The following is an 11,993-nucleotide window of genomic DNA, read 5'->3' on the forward strand; positions in this document are numbered from 1 at the left end:
ACTGCTGGGCTTCTCCTACTTCCTGCCCCTCTCCAGGCCCAGCTCCTCATTTGGCAGGGGGAGCGGGTGGCCCAGCAGGCCTGGCCCAGCTCCGATTCCCCCTGCCCCATCCCCACCCACAGAGTCCCCTCCACAGGGAGCAGGTGGGCCTTTCAGACCCTGGATGAGCTTGGGAGTGGGAAAGTCTCCTCAGGCCTCTGTCTCCAGTCTGGTTTTATAAAGTGCTGATGAAACTCAGAATAAAGAGGCATAAGGAATCCTCTGCCTGTGTGTGACTGAGCTGGGGGCTGGGGCAGGGCTGGGTCAGGGCTGGGCGTATGCGTGACGTGGTTCCAGGAAATCCAGGCCCAGTCAGGACAGGGAGCCTCCATCCTCACTGCCAGCCCTCCCTGCTCCCTGCCTAGCTTACAAAAACTCAGAATCACCAGTCCACACTCAGCCTGTTTATTTAAGGCAGAGAGCTTCATCAGGGGTCCAGAAAGGAGAAGCTGGGAGACACCGCACATTCCTCTCTCAGTTCCCCCGTTCCCCAACATGTCATCTACAGCCCAGCCCCCAGGACTCGGAGGCAGGCCTGGCGTCAGACAGACTGCACTACATAAATACTGAGGCCACAGCTTGAATCAGCAGCGTCAGGGGCAGGGATTCAGGGCAGGGAGGGGTGGCTCCTAGGGCATCTCCCACAGGGCTTGTCCTCAGCCTGAGGACCCACAAAGCCAGGGAGACGGGGCCAGTGGGCTGTTCTGAAGTCTGAGGCTGTCCAGGGAGGCTGGCGGGTGGCTCTGGGTGGTTGGGGGAGAAGCACCGCCAGGCCAAGGTTTTGGAGTGCAGGGTGGGGTCAGGTGCTGTTGCCCTGCTCCTGCTCGAAGAGCAGCATGGCGAGCTGGGTGCGGGAGCCAAGGCCCTCCAGCATGCTCTGGCGGCAGCGATGGTAGAGGTCCTCACTGAGCCGTGCGCTGCACGTCTGGGCCCGGTAGCGCTGCATCAGCGCTGGCTCCACTGCCCGCAGCACGTGCAGGCTGGAGAAGCGCAGGAACAGCTCGTACACATCCATGCTCTCCAGGAGCTCCTCCTCCTGCTCTGAGGCCGCTGCCAGCCGCCCTCGGGCTGCCACGTAGTCAGAGTTATAGAAGCAGGCTTCACTGGCTACCTGGCGGTCAAAGTGGCCCGTGTCTCGGCCAAGTTCTGGGGGTCCTGGGCCCTGTGGTGGGGCCACAGCTGGGTGGAAGGCCTGGAAATGCATGGGAAAGAAGGTCTGCCAGCCAGAGATGGCGTGCATGCGGCAGCGGTTCAGAAAGTCAGGTGTGAGTACCGTGTCCGGCCCGGCCAGCAGGAACAGTGTGTCCAGCGGGTGCTTCTTAGAAAGCAGATCCATGAGGCGCAGTGGTGAGGGGGCGGCTGTCTGCACACTGAGCCAGGGGACCCGAGCACCTGGAAAGCGCTGCTCCAGCTCTGCCACATGGGCCTTGACAGGGGCGAAGACATCTGCATGGGCGGCCCGCTGGGCCTGTCGTGGCTCATACAGCAGCAGCAGGGTCAAGGCCGCTGCGGTATCGCCAGGCTCCAGAGCTGCAGTGGCAAAGGCTTCCAGGAAGCCAGGGGCCAGGTCACGCTCGGCCGCAGCCAGAGGCAGTAACACAGTGAGACGTGAGGCCTCGGTGACATAGGGCACTGGCAAGATCTCCACTCGGCTCAGTGGCCGCAGCAGCTGCACTCGGTGAGTGAGGGGCCGGCGGCCACCCTGGGGGGTCAGCGCCTCCAGCTGCAGATCCAGTGTGTACTCCATACCCCGAGCGGGATCGAAGCGTCGGTAGCCATTAACCAAGTGCTGCTTCTGGAGCCGCAGGGCTGGGTGGTAGCGGCGGTTGAGCTCCTCCAAGGCTGCCCCCAGAACATCGGCCACATCAGCCCGGTCAGCCCCACGCAGAGGGCAGCGGGGTGAGCCATCAGCACAGGAAAAAGCGTGCTGCTCAGTGAAATAGTCCCAGCGCAGCACCTCAAAGCGAGAGGCTGGGCGGGATGGTGCTGGAATGCCCACAGGCCAGGCAGCTGCCCGCTCCCCATCAGCTGCCAGACGGCTGGTGTTCTGGATCTCCCACTGGGTTGGAGAAACAGACCGTGAGCAAGGTACAGACCCCAGGGGCCAGCACACAGCTAGGGGACTGGGCAATTGGCAGGTGCCATTCAGGGTGGGTCCTGTCCCCTGCCAACCTCTGCCCTCCCAGGGCCTCTACTTATCCTTTCCCCTGATGCAAGCAGCCTGGGAGTTAAAATGGGGGTTTACGGAGGGGCTTCTCAGAATGGATAGGAACAAACAGGGACAGGAGGCAGGCGTGTTCTGACTCTAGTACTCAGAGTTTACTCGCCTGGGATCTCTAAGACCTCATAGGACCTGCCCCAACCCCGGCCCAGACCATACCTGCAACTCCTGGATCTCCTGGTACGTGCGTTCCAGTTCAGCTCGGGCAAAAGCCTTGTGCAGCTGGTACATGTGCACAGGGTCACGCACAGGGTGGGCGGTCAGGGCGCTGCGGAAGCGAGGGTTTCCCTCCTGCACGGGCTCCCCAGAGCTCAGCTCCAGGTAGCTATAATGTACTCCCTGGGGAGGGGAAGGGAAAGAGTCCATAATGGGGAGAAGGATGGAACAGCCTCTACCCTCACCTCACAGTATGCATCTCATCTACCCCTCCTAGGACCTCTTGTGGACTTGCAGTCAGAATTCTGTGGGTTTAAGTACCTTAAATTGTGAGCTTGGGGAAGCCTTTGCTAGCTAGCTCATCTGCAAAATGGGCACTCATCTGGTCTCAGAGCTGTCCAGGGGCTCAAATAAAATAGTAATAGCCAACACTGAACACCTATCATGTGCAAGGCTCCCTCATTTTTTCTAATCCTTGTAACAACCCTAAGCAATAATTATTTCCATTGGTATGAAGATACTGACACTCAGGAGATCCAGTAATTTACCCAAGGTCACAGAGATAGAAAAGGATAGAGCTGGCAGGGAAACCCAGGCCCATATCTCCAACCACCCCTTTGCCCCTCGGGGGAAGTGCACAAGCTTAGATAGGAGGCACCCGTGGGGCGGCTTATCTTTTTCACTTCTCACCTCGTGGTCGCCAGTGCAGCCCACTCCGGTGGCATCAAGGATGCAGCGTCCCAGCCACTCATCCGGACTTGCACTGATGATGTCATTGCGGCAGCCTTCCAGATGGGGGCGCAGCTGCTGCAGCAGAGTACGGGACAACAGTACCCCAAAGCCGCCATGGCAGTAGCGGCCTGGGGTGGGATCTCCACCGATTAAATCCTGGGGCCGGCCCAAATAGAGGTGGGCAGCAGCTGCCAGGCTGAGGTGGCCAACGAGGCGCGCCAGTCCGTGCGCCTCAGTATAGGTGGTATCATGCACTAGGAAGAACCAGTCAAAGTCGTCACCGTGCTGGTCCAGCAGGTGTCGCAGTGCCAGGTGCAGGTGGCCGATGGGTCTCTCCTCGCCCAGTGTCACCACAGCCATGCCCGGTGGTGCCCGACGGCCTCGAGAGCCTGTCAGGAACACCACACGCTCTAGCCGGTGCCCCAGCGTGCGGTTCACGGCCACGCCGAGAGTGGGCAGTGTGGCCTGTGAGGTCAGCACTGCCACCAGCAGCCTCTGCCTGATGCCCAGCTCGGTGCTGATGTAGCGGGTTCTGGGGAGGAGACAGCATAAGATTATCAAAAAGACAATCAGGGTGGGCAGGAATAGGATAAGAATAACAACTCCCTCCCAGGGGTCATGTGGAATTAAATGAAAGATCAGTGTTTTGGGGGAGATGGCAATATTCATGCAGATATGAAAGGTTTATTATGTGTCTGATTCCCTGTTTCACGACTTAGTAGTTGTGTCCTTGAGCAAGTTATTTAACCTATCTGTGCCTCAGTAGCCACATCTAAAAATGGGGTTGGTTATATTTACCTAAAGCACTTAGGCAAATGCTTGGCTCATGGGTACTCTACACACCATGCATACAGGGCTTATTTCTGTGTACATATGCCATTACATCACAAATACATTACATAAATGATGTAATGGAATATATACATAGGGGGTGTATTGAGTGCGTTTGGGGGAAGGGCAAACTGGAGTTCAGGAGTTCCAGTAACTTCTCTTCCACAACATAGAAGTTGCAGAACTGGAATTTGAACTCTGTGTTACTTAGGAGAAATTATTTTAACTAGGCAGAGGCATTAATGGGATGGCTCTATCACTCCTCTCCCACACATCTCATCACGAAGTGTCCCACCCAGGAACACGAGATACAAGTAAACCTCAGTTCTCTCTTCTTTCTTTCCCTCTCTCTTTCAACCCGTTGTATATACCAGTAATTTATCTAAACCCAGCAGCCCAGCCAGGAAGCTAAGAGGATCTTTGGGGGACCATGGAGTCGAGCTGGTTTAGCACAGAGGCGGACAAGTTCAGCCCAAGCCAGACGGGACCCAGAGAGGGCCTCAGAAGGGCTCCACTGTTCCCCGGGAAGCAGGGCCATCGGAAGTTATCTGGGCCCAAAGACTTCCTGGCCGGCCAGTCTCTTCCTTCCGGAGCCTGACCCGGCCCCCAGCGGCCTCCCCAGAGCGCCCGTCCCCGCTCGTGCCCACGGGGTGGTGCTGGCGGGACTGATCCCTACCTGACGGCCTTTTTGGCGACCTGGCCAGGCTGTGCAGGGTGGTAGGGCAAGACACGCGGCTCCCAGTTCTCCGCTGCGGCTGCGCCAGCCCCGGGTCTCTCGCGCTCCGCTCCGTGCTGCACTGAGTTGGGCCGGCGCGCAGCGTTGGTGTTGCCTCGCGGCGGCAGCTCAGAATCTCCGGGTTGGGGTGGCCCTGGGCCGCACGGCTCCTCCACCCAGGTGACGCTGAGCAGGCTCAGCGTGAAGCCCAGGGAGATGCCCACGGCCACGGGCCCTGCGGGCCGCAGCACCGACAGCAACAGCGATGCCCGCATGGCGCCCGGACCGCGGGCCCCCGGCACTGGAGCAGCCCCAGAGCAGCCAGAGGAGGCTCCGAGGGGGCGGGACCGGGGAGGGGGCGTATCCGGAGAGCCCGGGCCAAGCGGGCGGGCCCGCTCCCGCCCCGCGGAGCAGAGCCCGCGGCCCGAGCTGAATCCCCTGCGCCGTGCTCCAATCCCCCTCCCGCCGCCGCTCTGTATCGCCCAGGGTCGTGCTTTGGGCGCGGGAGCCCCCGCCGTTGCGGCCGCGGTCCGACGTGTCACTGCGAGGGCCCCGCCCCCGGGGTGGGGTCTTGGGCTCAAGCTACCGGAGAGGGAGGAGTAGGGGGAGGTTAAAGGGGAAGGACCCCCGGAAGTGCCCCCTCCACAGCGAGGGAGAGAGAGACGCCGGGGCGGAGTCCCCTACCTCCCCCCGGCGTGGTTGGTGCGTCCCGGGTGACGTCAGAAGCAGCCCGCCCCTGCCTGGCTAGTGCGCCTGAGTGACGTCACGAGCCGAGGCCGGAGCTGTCCATCAGCACCAAAGGCCGCGGGCGGGCTCAGGGCATGGGGCCGCGGCTCTGGGGCAGCCCGAGCCCCTGCTCTCGCTCCTTACCCTTCCCCAGGCCCAGCCCGAGTCCCCGGACGCCGTGGGACTGGAGTGCCAGTCGGTGTGGGAGGCGGGGCGGCGACGACGCCGCGCACAGACTGGTTCCTTCGGCCCAGCAGCCGCCTTCCCCGCACAACGGACTTTGCCTGGACCCCAGGCATCTGGGGCCTCTGGAGCCCCGCAACCCCGGACCCTACGGCCTCTGCACAGCCTCTTTCACTCAAAAGCTCAGGTCGCCGCCAGCCCAGGTAGATTTTGGACAATCCCGGATTTAGCCGCCCACAGACGAGTCTCCTGGCTGCCTCCTCACCGGCAGCACACTGCCCTCATCTCCCCCCAAGCCAGTTGCCCTTTTAACTTCTTCATCCTGGCCCCCTCTAGCCAGGCACTTTTGTTCCCTTTGTCTTTTGTCCTCCACTTTAGGGATGCCTGCTGTGGGCAGCACTCCTTTGTCCGGTGTGTCCTTGCCTAGTTCTCCCACGCCCGTTCTTGCCCCATTCTGGTGGAGACCCAGGACTCCTCCTTGACTCCAACTTCCTCTCCGTCAGGCTGACCTGGGAGGGTGAGTCCCTTTCGTTCCTAGCATTATGCCAGGCACTGTGGCGACACTACGGTTCCAGCTGCTGCCCCCTGAGCCAGATGATGCCTTTTGGGGTGCACCCTGTGAACAGCCCCTGGAGCGCAGGTACGAGGCACTGCCGGCTCTCATCTGCATCATGTGCTGTCTGTTTGGAGTCGTCTACTGCTTCTTCGGTGAGACCCCCAACTGGGCTTCCTTCACCTGGGCTTCCCATTGTTTCCCTAAGTTATTTTTCTGAGGCACCCCAAATCTCCAGAACTTCACCACCACCACCATCACTGCCACCACTACCACCATCACCACCACCATCACCTCCACCAGCACCACTGCTACTAGCACGAATAACTATCTTTTCTTACTTTCGTTCATCCTACCTGTTCGTAGATCCTCTTAGACGCTAGATCCTAGAGAACACAGGTTTTTGAATTAGGCATGCTTCCATTTGAACCTGGCTTTGTACCTTCCTAATTGTGATGCCTTCCTAATGTGAGTACATTAACCTGCCTGAGCCTCAGTCTTCTCATCTGAACAGTGGGAACAACGATGTTTACCTCCCGTAGTGTTGTTGTGAAAAGTAGCAGGGACTCAATAAATACTAGCTATTGTGATGAAGATGTGTTTGGGTCAGCGTGCTAGCTAGAAAATGAAAACACTTAGCAGAGTGATTAGACATGCTAAGTATAGGTGCGGGAGAGACTGCTGGAACATTCTCACTTGTGATACACGTTATAATTGACCCTTGAATAACACAAGGGTTGGGGGTACAGTCGAAAATCCATGCATAACTTAAGAGGGCCCTCAGCACCTGCAGATTCCCAACCTTGGACCCCAAATACTGTTTTCAGCCTGTATTTCAGTTGAATTCGTGCATGTAAAACCTGGGGATATGGAGGGCTGACTGTATATTTACTGAAAATATCCATGCATAAGTGGGCCCGTGAAGTTCAATCTTGTGTTGTGCACGGGTCAGCTGTAGAGTAGGCTAGACGGTAGTCACACACATGGAGGTTGCCCACAAGGTGGGCTCCAGTAATCAGGGCTGCCATGAACTGTCCTACAGGATGGCTACTATACAAGGGAGCTCAGTTGAGTGGGCAAGTGGGCCTGAAATCCAGCCAAACTCTAGGCCTTGGCACTGGGCTGCTTTGCTTAGAGGATGGCACACCTTTTTCTAATTTGCACAAAGGTGCTAGGTGGACTAGTGGAGTAAGTGCCCAGTGACTCTACGGCCAGAGTTACAGAACTTCAGAGAGGAGAGCAAGCTCTATCGGCTGGGGGTCCAAGGAAAGCCTCCAGAGGTACATTGTAAGTGGCTGGAAGAAGTGCAAAGGAAGTTTGCAGGTCTGGGTTGCAGGCTGGGCAGAGGTGGGGTGAGACTTGTGCTCTGATGCCTCTACACCTCCCCCTAGAGTGGCTGGGTGGTAGGCAGGAATGGGAGCCAGATGGTCCTTTTCTTTCCACCCCCAAATGCTTGGCTGAACAACTGCAGAGTGGGCAGAAGAAAATGCCCCTCCTAGGGTTCAGGATACATTGTGGGCCTCCAAAGAGGCTGTGTCACCTCCCTCCCTCTCCTATCCATACCCACTCCCTCTGCAGTTGCTCATCACATCCTGACATTCCCTCTCCCGTGCTTCCCCGTCACCTTACCCCACTTGAGTGCCCCCACTCCCTGGCCCTTGGACTGAGCTCCTGTGCATGCCCTTCTCCTCTTCCTGACCTGAGAACGTCCTGGACACTGAGGCTTCCATTCCTTCCCAGAACTGAGTCTCCTCTTTGACCTTTGTCTTTGGCTCTCCCTGACCCTTTACCCCCATCCTCCCAACTATTTAGGATCTACAAGTCCCTCACTCTTCCAGGTACCCTTAAGCGGCCCAATGGCCCTATAAGCTCGTTTTCCTGGAACTCCAGAACCACTATTTCACTCTATAATCCTCTTTGACCCCTTATGGTGGGTTATGACCCCTTGTAAGCCCTAGTGACCCCTGCCCCAGTTATCTCATCAACTTTTATTCTTCTGATTCCATTTCTCCTAACTCTCTGATTCCTAGGATCTCATTGCCTCATTGCCCCTCCTCCACTATGATCTCAGAGATCCCATTTCTCTGGCCTCAATATTACCCTCTCTCTGAAACCCTTTAATACTCTCAATGATTCCAGGCTGTTGGTCCCCCTGACCTGCAGAGACCTCATCTCTTGGAGCCAGTCCCTAATAACCCCGCTTCCCTGTTCTCTTTGTAACCTTTTCATGATGTCATGTCTCTGAAGCCTTGTGACCCCTCCAAGACCTTGTCTTGCTGAACCCCTGTGACCCTCATCTCTCAGATTCTTTCTGCCTTTCAAATACCTCCTCTCTCTGAACAGTCCCTCCCCAGACCCCAATGCAGCTCCCCTTCTGACCCTGTGACCTATTTCTGACTCCTACAACTCCAAAGACCCCAGTGACCCACCACTGATTCCCTTCTGACCCCGTGACCTATCTCTGACTGCTCTAACCCTCGAAGACCCCACGTTCATTTTGGTGACTGTCTCTCCGTTTTCCAAATGACTCCTGGTGACCTATCTCTCTGACCTCCCTTGACCCCAGTGGCCCCATCACTGGTGCCCTCAGGGCCCCAGTGACCCCCAATTCTCTTATCTTAGTGCCCTGCCTCTGGTTCCTCTGATTCCATGTTTCTGGCCTCTCAGACTCCTTGCCTCCATCCCGGTGACCTCATGTTGGCCCCTCACTAGCCCCTGTTCCCCTCTAGGTTACCGCTGCTTCAAGGCAGTGCTGTTCCTCACTGGGTTGCTGTTTGGTTCAGTGGTCATCTTCCTGCTGTGCTACCGAGAGCGGGTGCTGGAGACACAGCTGAGTGCCGGGGCGAGTGCGGGCATCGCGCTGGGCATCGGGCTGCTCTGCGGGCTGGTGGCCATGCTGGTGCGCAGCGTGGGCCTCTTCCTGGTGGGGCTGCTGCTCGGTCTGCTGCTCGCCGCTGCCGCCCTTCTGGGCTCCGCGCCCTACTACCAGCCCGGCTCCGTGTGGGGCCCACTGGGGCTGCTGCTGGGGGGCGGCCTGCTCTGCGCCCTGCTCACGCTGCGCTGGCCCCGCCCTCTCACCACTCTGGCCACCGCTGTGACTGGTGCCGCACTCATCGCCACCGCCGCGGACTACTTTGCTGAGCTGCTGCTGCTGGGGCGCTACGCCGTGGAGCGGTTGCGGGCCGCCCCTGTGCCTCCCCTCTGCTGGAGGAGCTGGGCCCTGCTGGCGCTTTGGCCCCTGCTCAGCCTGATGGGTGTTCTGGTGCAGTGGAGGGTGACGGCCGAGGGGGACTCCCACACCGAAGGTGAGAGAGGGCGCTGAGCAGGGTGGGCATAAGAGAAACGGGGGGTTGGATGGCAGCGGTGAGCAATTCGGGAGGGGGAGAAGCTGTGCACCAGTGTCGGAAGGCCGCAGTGGGATTAGAGAGGTGACTCGCTCGTGGTCTGGGAAGATAGGACCTCAGTGGTGCATTCATTCCACAACATATGGAGCAGCAGCCCGTTGCAGAGCTGGAGAGACCGCAAAGACCAAACAGGAAAAGTCCCTGGTCTTTATGGAGTTAGATTTGTGGGGGTGAGGGTGGGCAGACAGATAATAGACATGCAAACAGAGGAGATAATTCCAGTTGTGCAGAGTGATATGCAAGAGATATGCTGGGTAATGTGAGTTTCCTTCTGAGGCTATTATAGACAGGGTGCTCAAGGAAGGCACTTCAAAGAGGAGACATTTAAGTAGAGTCTTGGAGGATAAAGAACCAGCCATGCAAAGAGCTAGAGAAAAGGGAATAGCAAGGGTCAAGGTGAGAAGGAATGGGCATGGCTTGCTGAGGAAGTGGGGCTGGACTGTGATGGGGAGGGATGCTGATTGTGTGGGCCCCCTGGGCCACACGAGGACCCCAGATTTTATTAGGAAGGCCATAGGACACTGTTGGAGGTTTAAAGCAGGGAGGATGTGATCTAATCTAGCATTCGGGATACTCATTCTGGCTGCTGAGTGTGGAAAGCACTGGGGAAGGCAAGCGTAGAAGGGAAACCAGTGAGGAGGCAGCGGTGGTTGTCCAGTCGAGAGATGACGATGGCTGGGAGAGGGACAGCAGCTGGGGATGGGATACCTACAAGTCTAGGAATCTTCCTCAAAGACCTTTAGAGGTAAAAATCAATGGAAATCCCATCTGGGAGGTAGAATACTAGGAACAAAAAGGGGGGAGGTTACACACAGGGGGAATCTGGGAGCTTGGAGCCCCTGGGTAGGAAGGGTGCAGATGGCGCACGTGGGCCTCTGAGACCCTTCTCTGCCCGCCCCTTTGCAGTGGTCATCAGCCGGCAGCGACGACGTGTGCAGCTGATGCGGATAAGGCAGCAGGAAGAGCGCAAGGAGAAGCGGCGTAAGAAGAGACCCCCGCGCCCTCCCTCCAGAGGTGCCCGGGCCCCTGCAAGGCCTGGACCTCCTGACCCTGCTTATCGGCGCAGGCCAGTGCCCATCAAACGCTTCAATGGAGATGTCCTCTCCCCGGTGAGCACTCCGAGCCCCTCCAACCCGAATGGGGGACCAGGGAGTGTTGTAAACTCTGTCCAAGCAGGACCAGGCTTTCCCCGGGGGCTCGTCACTGTTTAGAAGGCTTAGCGTTTGTCCACCCATCATAACCCCTGTACCATGAGACTGATGGGTCCAGCTCTGGGATGGGGGAGAGGTGTCTGAGTAAGGGTTTTAATGAGGTATGATACGGGGTAGGGCCTCAGGGGTGAGGACTATGAGCATGAGGAGGTGCCGGGCCTACAGCTGTCTGGGGTGAGTCATAGGCTTGTGGGTTGCAGGGAGAGGCTGTCTGCCTGAGGTGGCCCTCAGGGGTCTGTGGCTGCACTCACATCTGTGTTCACTCTCCCACAGAGCTATATCCAGAGCTTCCGGGACCGGCAGACGGGGAGCTCGCTGAGCTCCTTCATGGCCTCACCCACAGACACGGACTATGAATATGGGTCCCGGGGACCACTGACAGCCTGTGTAGGGCCCCCTGTGCGGGTATAACAGTACAGCTGCTCCTGCCCCCCTGGACTCTGTGCTCACCAGCTCTGTTAGCTTGGGGAGGCCTGCTGGTCCACCACCCAGCCCTCCTGGACCTGTGGCCTACGGCTGTCCCTCTCCCCTCCCTGGAGAAGACTGGCCTGGCTGCTGGAAGGGAGAACCTGTCTCAGGCTAGGCCTGGCCTGAGGGAAAGGCCCCTCCCAAGCTCCCAAGGGGCCCCTGAGGGACTCGAGGTGTGAGCCCCTTTGGGGTGTGCTCAGGGTTGTGAGTGTGTCACCTGTGTGTGCGTGTGCATGGAGGGGTGGGCTTGGTGGGGACACTGGGACACTTGCCTTAGATTTCTGATTGGTAGGGCTTCTGCAAGGTTGGCCCCACCTCCTCTCCCACAGCTGGGGTCCCATGGGCCACTCTCCTGCATGTCTAAGTGGAGGAGGTCTGCCTTCTTCCCCCATTGCTCTGCCTCTTAACGAGATTCATCCAAGGCTTCTTGTCCTCGTCCACTGCAGCACCCTTTCCCCTGGTCCCCTGTCCTCTGCAGAGCCACTAGCCTGAGGGCAGTGGAAGGGGATGGGGGTGGGGGTGCTGCTTTGGGTTGGGTTGGGGAGGGGATCTCGGGGGAGGGGGCTTAAATGCACGATGCATGTCTGGTGTCTGTCATGCCACCCTGGACACCTCATGCTTCTGTCTCCCTCTACCCCAACCTGTTTTACATCTTTTATAAATGTGCCAAACTGTGCGGCTTCTGGCAGGAGTGGTGGTCTTTGGTGGCTGGCACGTCCATGGGCCAAATTAGGAGCACAATAGTTCTTGCTTC

At 58.2% G+C, this 11,993-nt stretch overlaps 2 protein-coding genes across 4 annotated transcripts; one reads left to right on the forward strand and one right to left on the reverse strand.

The window, feature by feature from the left end:
• Positions 1-428: 428 nt before the first annotated feature.
• CHPF (chondroitin polymerizing factor) lies at positions 429-5,240 on the reverse strand. Its single transcript, XM_024564160.3, has 4 exons — positions 4,656-5,240; positions 3,107-3,680; positions 2,420-2,599; positions 429-2,098 (listed from the first exon to the last, which is right to left on the reverse strand). The coding sequence occupies exons 1-4, from the start codon at positions 4,967-4,969 to the stop codon at positions 839-841; spliced, it is 2,328 nt and encodes a 775-aa protein (XP_024419928.2). The 5' UTR covers positions 4,970-5,240; the 3' UTR covers positions 429-838.
• A 174-nt stretch (positions 5,241-5,414) lies between these two features.
• On the forward strand, positions 5,415-11,930 carry TMEM198 (transmembrane protein 198). 3 transcript variants are annotated; one of them, XM_045198146.2, is made up of 6 exons: positions 5,415-5,806; positions 5,982-6,014; positions 6,107-6,311; positions 8,886-9,461; positions 10,467-10,669; positions 11,045-11,930. In XM_045198146.2, exons 3-6 carry the CDS (start codon positions 6,146-6,148, stop codon positions 11,180-11,182), a joined length of 1,083 nt encoding a protein of 360 aa, XP_045054081.2. In that variant the 5' UTR covers positions 5,415-5,806; positions 5,982-6,014; positions 6,107-6,145; the 3' UTR covers positions 11,183-11,930. The 3 variants fall into 3 exon arrangements, with proteins under 3 accessions (XP_045054081.2, XP_045054078.2, XP_045054082.2); XM_045198143.2 differs by lacking the exon at positions 5,982-6,014; XM_045198147.3 differs by having other exon boundaries at positions 5,415-6,311; positions 8,940-9,461; positions 11,045-11,735.
• The last annotated feature ends 63 nt before the right edge of the window (positions 11,931-11,993 follow it).

The sequence above is a fragment of the Desmodus rotundus genome, chromosome 2 (assembly GCF_022682495.2).
Source record: "Desmodus rotundus isolate HL8 chromosome 2, HLdesRot8A.1, whole genome shotgun sequence".
NCBI lineage: Eukaryota > Metazoa > Chordata > Mammalia > Chiroptera > Phyllostomidae > Desmodus > Desmodus rotundus.

Coding starts and splice junctions, on each gene's coding strand:
- CHPF (XM_024564160.3), bottom strand. CDS start 4,969: ATGCGGGCATCGCTGTTGCTGTCGGTGCTGCGGCCCGCAGGGCCCGTG. Junction 2,600..3,106: donor GCTGCACTGGCGACCACGAG/GTGAGAAGTGAA, acceptor TCCCCTCCCCAG/GGAGTACATTATAGCTACCT. Junction 2,099..2,419: donor AGGAGATCCAGGAGTTGCAG/GTATGGTCTGGG, acceptor TCTCCAACCCAG/TGGGAGATCCAGAACACCAG.
- TMEM198 (XM_045198146.2), top strand. CDS start 6,146: ATGCCAGGCACTGTGGCGACACTACGGTTCCAGCTGCTGCCCCCTGAG. Junction 9,462..10,466: donor GGGGGACTCCCACACCGAAG/GTGAGAGAGGGC, acceptor GCCCCTTTGCAG/TGGTCATCAGCCGGCAGCGA. Junction 10,670..11,044: donor ATGGAGATGTCCTCTCCCCG/GTGAGCACTCCG, acceptor ACTCTCCCACAG/AGCTATATCCAGAGCTTCCG.